Here is a 7,500-nt window from a genome sequence, read left to right on the forward strand (position 1 = left end):
CGTGTTGTAGCCATTCTCCTCGATGCGCTCCTTCAAGGTTGCAGTCGATGCCAAACTCCCTCTGGAAAAGAAAAAGATGTTCAGCATTTCCGACAAACGCGGATATTATACATATAATTTATATAATAGATTATATTTTATAGATGTTATTTGTCTATATACTGCCCTAACCTAACCCTATATAAATATAGGGTATACATATGCATAGAAAATAAAGCATAAATAAATAGATGTATGCATCTATATTTTTTAATTAATTACTATGTGTAGTCTTTGACTACTCACTGATGACATATCTTCCATAACGTAACACTGTCCAGTTTGTTACATAAGTGATAGCGTGAGGACCTAAGGACAGTATATCAAGTCTGGTTCTTTCCTGAGGTTCAGCTAGCTCCACGCCACTGGAAGATCTAAGGGGCTCCTTTTGAGAAATTATTTTCGAAATCCCTATCTCGCTCTCTCTCTCTCGCCTCTCCTCTCTCTCTCTCCTCTCTCTCTCTCGCTCTCCCTCTCTCTCTCTCTCTCTCCCTCTCCTCTCTCTCTCTCCTCTACTCTCTCTCTCTCCCCCCTCTCTCCCCCCCTCTCTCTCTCTCTCTCTCTCTCCTCCCCCTCTCTCTCTCTCCTCCCTCTCTCTCCCTCCCTCCCTCTCTCCCTCTCTCTCTCTCTCTCTCTCTCTCTCTCTCTCTCTCTCTCAGGCTTGTCCAGGTTGACCTCTGACCCTGTAACTCACCGCTCCATAAAGCTCTCCCTTCTTGCTGATAGCCAGATAGTAGTTACTGCTCAGCCCCTTGATGGCCACAACCCCCACGTCCACCGATGTGATTTCCAAAATACCTGCAACAGAAAAGCAAATGTTTTAAAAACATCTTACCAAACACCTCGATGGTGTGTGTTTATTTGTATTAGACATATTACAAACATTAACACGACAAATATTTAGTTTTGGGAGTACCCGGAAACTATACGCGAAGTGAGGTTTCCATGACAACCGTCATTCAGTGACAGCTCGACGTTAGGAGAAAAACACCGGAGAGCATGAGACGTGCATGTATGTGTGTAAATGCAGTATAGCGTGTGGCCCCACTATTTGGTCTACTGAATGCAAAATGTACCAACAACCGCAGGGGCCTAATTGAAACTCATAAAACTGAGTCTTCACTATTATGGTATTCATGCATACCCTCGTCTATGTCCCATGTCAGAGAGCTAACTCACTTCATGTCCCGTTCCTATTGAAGCAAAATGTTATCAGCGCATAATCGATAATCCATAGGCAGAGTGAAGAGTCCTGCTCGGAATGATTGTTTGTCTGGAGGAAGTGCTCTTTACTTTGGTCAACACATTGTCATCCTTTTTGATTGAACATTGATGTCTGTTGCGGTATCCCACAAAATCTGCCTTCGATTTAAGGATCATGTGCAGGAGCCACTTGTTTGTACACTTCCTCCCGACAGCGTGGACTGAATGGGTCCCTGACTGCACTGTGGGTGGCACCATGGTTGTTAGCAAGGCAAGTGGTCAATTATGCCAGAAGAGATCTGCGCCTGATATTTCAAATGACGAAAAAAAAGGCCAATGCATTGTAGGTAGGAAGGTAGTTACCAGGCCTTTCAACATCACATGCAGTACACGAACAATTCTGATATGCACCATGAGAGGAGAAAAAACGACCATAGCGGGAAAGTGGATTAAAGTGACGAGAAATAGGGATTAAACGTGTGTGCGGATAATTGATTGAAACATCAGCGGAATTTTAACTAAAGTGAACAAAATAAAATGTGAATCGTATCTCTTTTGTGTACTGTGACACTGTCAATAGATTGCTGTTGCTAACTACAGACCTTTGCCCTTGCTACCACCCAGAGAGGAACCATGTGCTGTACTGTTTAAAAAAAGTACCGGAAAGAAAAAAAAATGGGGCTGGCGTGATTTATTTCCAGAAAGATATAGTCCCTGAACAGCTACACCTGTGTAATGGGTTCCAGCTGCGTGTGTCACTGGATTTGAAAGTAATGGTTGTGTAGCAGATACATGCTGAAGTTGTTTTTGTTCTGTTGTGTATGCCGGTTGCCAATTCCCAATGCAAATAATTTAGCTTTCCCAGGGGCTATGCACATCCCATGCAGCCAGACAGCTGCAGTTATTTGTGTGTTTTTAGTATCAGAGGTCAGAGCGGTATAACTTCCTACTCTGTCCTTTGACCAAACAACCCACTTATCTTATCTAAGAATGTGTGTTTCTGTGTTGAATGTGTTTAGGTGTATGTAAGGGCATGCCTGCACATTTAAGTTTTTGTCTGTGTTTGGTTGTGTTTATCTATGTGTTGATGTGTGTGTGGGTGTGCGTGTGTGTGTGTGTGTGTGTGTGTGTGTGTGTGTGTGTGTGTGTGTGTGTGTGTGTGTTTACCAATGTTTTTATGTGTGTGTGGGTGGATGTGTGTTTTCCCATGGCACGTTTGATTTCAGACCTCTCCATGACTTCCTCGCTACCCTTCCTGTTCCTGTGTCGTTATTTTATCCCGATAACCATGTGTCTACACAAATGTGCACACAGACACACACGCACACACACACACACACACACACATACACACACACACACACACACACACACACACACACACACACACACACACACACACACACACACACACACACACACACACACACACACACACACACACACGCAGAAAGAAAGGACTTGGGAAGGGCACACAAAGGGATGCAGAAACACACAAGTAAACTCAAAGTAGTGTGGGGGAGTGTGAACTCTGGACAGAAAACGACAGCCTTTGATCACTTGTCCACCCACACCCCCAACACCCCCACTGCCACAAACACACACACACAAAACCTCCTTCCCTGTCTGATGACTGTTTGTGTGTCAGCCCCCTTGACTGTCGAACCCACTGAATTAGCGTGTCTGTGTAGGTGCGTGTCTGTGCACATGTGTTTGCATGTGCATGTGTGTGTCTGCCTTTGCACGTATGTTTGTGTGCATGCGTGTGCGCCTGTGTGCATGTGTGTGTGTTTCTGTGTGTGTGTGTGTGTGTGTGTGTGTGTGTGTAGGTGTGTAGCTGTGTATGTGTGCGTGCATGCGTGCATGCTCATGGTAGGGAAAGACACAGCTCATGTGGATACACCTGAACGATAGGATGCAGGTGTGTCCCCGGCGAAAGACCAATCCCTCTCTTAAAGCATACAGTGACTCCTCTCCGCGTCCACCCTGATGTCCCCGACTGTATCGGTTTCCAGTTCAAACAGTGGGACCCCCCGGGGGGGGCAGCGGGGGTGCTGGGCCTGGCAGCAGCGACCGGGCCGGGCTGGACTGTGACACAGCAGCCATTGAAGATCTGAGAGGAGCTGGTTTCTGCGAGGGATTGGGTGTCGGCTACGGAGCGAGAATGTAAGACAATCTACGGTAGTCTGTGGCTGCTCTGTAAACATGGGAGGGATGAAAGGGGCCAGAACAGAGAGGGACAGCGGAGCCATGACAGTGAGACTAGGGGAGGGGGGGGGGAGGATTAGAAAGGCTGCAATGATCAGTGATCAAAGACAGCCACCGGAGGCCGGGGCGAGACAGGCTTTATGTGGCGTGATTGTGCACGCGCACAGGGACAAGGACCGCCGCTCACACCCACACGCACAGACAAACACTCGTTCATACGTATGGACTTCCAGACCCTCACACACTCACACATACATAAATGTCCATACATTGACAGACAGAAACGCCCCCCCCCCCCCCCCCCCCCCCCCCCCCCCCCAAACCCCCCCACCCCCACCCTCACGGACGCATACACACGCACACACATATGAACGCACACACACACACACACACTCACACACACACACATAGATACATGCACTCAAATATATATAAACACAAACGCAAATCCATACATACAGATACATCTACAGTGCATCCACAACCATCGTAAAACCTTTGCAGGTGAAGCTGAACTTGCACACTAGAACACTTGAACATTACTGGGAAGTTACAAAACGCAGATATTTTGTCCGAATGTCTGGCTCCGCTTGTCTGTATCCAAACTAGGGCTTAAGAGCTCAGAAAACAGCCGCAACTCAAAATATGACCTTTCTTTTAATAAACACGCCCAAATATTTGAATATCATTTTTGACGTACCCAAAGGGTGCTTCAATAATAGCTTGAGGTCCCCTTTTCAGTCAGCTGTTTTCTGCCCTTTGTTGTTGCATTTTGCTAGTGTGGCTATCTTACCGGACGTGCTCTGTTTGGCGTCGCAGCAGTAAACGGTGTGTTGGTGGTGTAAGAGGTGGTGCAAAGGAGTTCTGCGCCGTGCCAGAAAGAGGCAAAGGTGCTTTTTCCACAGTGGAAAGCCAAACGCCAAGTGTTTTACTGCATGAACAGTTATGCTTAGTCACTTGTTTATTTTCGTTTGTCATCAATCAAGGTTTGGGAAATAGTAATTGCATTGTTGTCCGTCGTTTGAAGGTCATAGGTGCACCGCAGACATATTTGCCTTGGTTCAACGGAACTAATATTTGCACCTTGCTAGCAACAACACAGCAATTCATCTAGATCTGTGCAAAGATACACACACTAACACACACACACACACACACACACACACACACACACACACACACACACACACACACACACACACACACACACACACACACACACACACACACACACACACACACACACACACACACAAACACATACAGCCGATTATTTGTGCACGCGCCGCTGGAGCCCTGTCTGCCTCTTTGCCACAGTGCAGACACCAAATTGGTGGCTTGACACACACGTGCACGCACAGATACCTACATGCACGCATTCGCACAAACACAGACACACACTAAACCTCGCAAACAATCAAAGCTGTCCTTAATTAACCGGCTCACTGCTAAATCTTTCCCTGAGTCTTGTTTAGCAATTATGATGCATAAAATGGGAATCACGCATGTGTACACATTTTCAAATTATAAATCCAAAATCGAATTATTGATGTCTTAATCAAGGATACATTTCCCTAAATTGTATTCTCTCCCTCTCTGTCTGTCTGCCTGCTGGTCAGTCTCTTCTCTCTCTCTCTCTCTCTCTCTCTCTCTCTCTCTCTCTCTCTCTCTCTCTCTCTCTCTCTCTCTCTCTCTCTCTCTCTCTCTCTCTCTCTCCTCTCTCTCTCTCTCTCTCTCTCTCTCAGAAACATCAGCACAGACACCCAGCGGGTAAGGGAGCCATGTGGGACAGTTTTTGCTGGCATCCCAATAAATCTGCAGGAGGTTTCGCCTTTTTTTTTAACCTCCTTTACAGACGCCGCGCTGGGTCGTCACAAGACCACTCCTAGGACCAGCCACTCCTAGGACCAGCCACCTTAATACCAGCAACCTCTAAACCGAGCCACCTTAGAACCAGCCACCTCTAGAACCCGCCACCTTAATACCAGCAACCTCTAGACCGAGCCACCTTAGAACCAGCCACCTTTAGAACTATCCACCCCTAGAACAAGCGACTTTAGAACCAGCTTACCTTGGAATCATCCGCCCCTTGAACCAGCCAGCCCTAGAACCCCCCCCCCCCCCCCCCCCCAACAAGAACCCCGACATGTTAGAACTCAGAACCAGCCAGCTTAGACCCAGAAACCACTAGAAACAGGCAAACCTGAAACCAGCCACCGTAGAACCAGCCTCCTTAGAACCAACCACTGTAGAACCAGCCACCTTAGAACCAACCAATGTAGAACCAGCCACTGTAGAACCAGCCACCTTAGAACCAACCACTGTAGAGCCAGCTACCTTAGAACCAGCCACCTTAGAACTAGCCACCTTAGAACCAACCAATGTAGAACCAGCCACTGTAGAACCAGCCACCTTAGAACCAACCACTGTAGAGCCAGCTACCTTAGAAACACCCACCTTAGAACCAGCCACCTTAGAACCAGCCACTGTAGAACCAGCCACCTTAGAACCAACCACTGTAGAGCCAGCCTCCTTAGAACCAACCACTGTAGAACCAGCCACCTTAGAACCAGCCACCTTAGAACCAGCCACCTTAGAACCAGCTACCTTAGAACCAACCACTGTAGAACCAGCCACCTTAGAACCAACCACTGTAGAGCCAGCCTCCTTAGAACCAACCACTGTAGAACCAGCCACCTTAGAACCAACCACTGTCGAACCAGACACCTTAGAACCAGCCTCCTTAGAACCAACCACTGTAGAACCAGCCACCTTAGAACCAACCACTGTAGAACCAGCCACCTGCGTGCTTCAAAGAAAGTACATTTTATGTTGTTTTTGTACTCTTATAAACTCGGTTTGGTCACTGAACACTTCACCATCTCAACATCTGCTGAGATTTTTATCTAAATCTAAGGGGGGGGGGTCAAGAAAGAGTGCCCAAAAAAGATTGGCTAGGTATGCTTTTCACTCCAGCATAACGTCATTTGTACTTACGAACGCACCAAACCTATTTTCCGCGTGAAGTGTGCTGACCACTTCAGAACCAGCCACTCAGAACCGGACCACCCTGGATCCAGACACTCGAAACGTCTAACACAACCCGAGCCAAAATCTAAAATATATAAATTATATTCACGGACACAACACAGTAAAACAAAACAAAACCAACAAAATAATCTCATGAACGTGGTTGAAGCTTGCCTTGTTCCGGCTCGGACACAAGGCAGGCCTTCTTCCAGCCACGGTCGGATAACTTGATATTTCGTCACTTCAAGGGACCATCGATGGTCTACAAAGGACTCCAGCTCTGGGATCATGTCTAGCCCCAGGGACTCCAGCGCCGAGTGGGGTTGTTCTTGTGTAGTATCCCTTACCGTGTGAACCTGATATCGGGCCACATAATCCATACGCAGTGTTCCCGTAGCCCCTCGGGACAACGCCTTTTGATGGCACCACCATTGATACCGAAGATGCACGGCTTTGATGTGGCCACAATGACGTTCAGCCATGTCATTCATAAAACGTCCAAGGCCTTTTCTCGCCTCTGCCCCGCTGCTTCTGCTCGACGCAAACCCACCGCATTAACCCCGTTTTGAAGAGCGAGTTCAACTTCTAAAAGGACGACTAACGAAAGAGGTGGAAGTAAAGTAAACCATTGTCCAACTGCCTGTGGTCTTGAGGGCTGAGTTAGTGTACACCTGCCATGAAGTAAGCAAGCTAATTTAGACAAATTGAATAATATATCTGGAATGGCAGACGTCCAGGTGCTGGAGGGGGCCTGCTGAGTTTTCTCACCGCTCTGTTGAAATAGACTCTGTCTTTTTTCCCCTACATTATAAATAAGTCATCATCTATGTCAGCACTCCCAACATATGGAACATCAGTCAGGAAGAGAGAGAGAGAGAGAGAGAGAGAGAGAGAGAGAGAGAGAGAGAGAGAGAGAGAGAGAGAGAGAGAGAGAGAGAGAGAGAGAGAGAGAGAGAGAGTAAGAGAGAGATGGAAACCAAATGAGACGGTGGAAATGGGTATCATTGGTGTGTGTGTGTG

At 47.3% G+C, this 7,500-nt stretch overlaps 1 protein-coding gene across 1 annotated transcript in view; it reads right to left on the reverse strand.

Moving 5' to 3' along the window:
* LOC130392415 (fibroblast growth factor 10-like) overlaps positions 1-7,500 on the reverse strand; it is a 13,172-nt gene that overhangs the window by 3,761 nt on the left and 1,911 nt on the right. The window contains exon 3 of the mRNA XM_056602898.1: positions 734-837. Within this exon, the coding sequence (XP_056458873.1) occupies positions 734-837 (104 nt within the window). The remainder of the gene's footprint in view (positions 1-733; positions 838-7,500) is intronic.

Source organism: Gadus chalcogrammus, chromosome 11, assembly GCF_026213295.1.
Source record: "Gadus chalcogrammus isolate NIFS_2021 chromosome 11, NIFS_Gcha_1.0, whole genome shotgun sequence".
Classification (NCBI taxonomy): Eukaryota; Metazoa; Chordata; class Actinopteri; order Gadiformes; family Gadidae; genus Gadus; species Gadus chalcogrammus.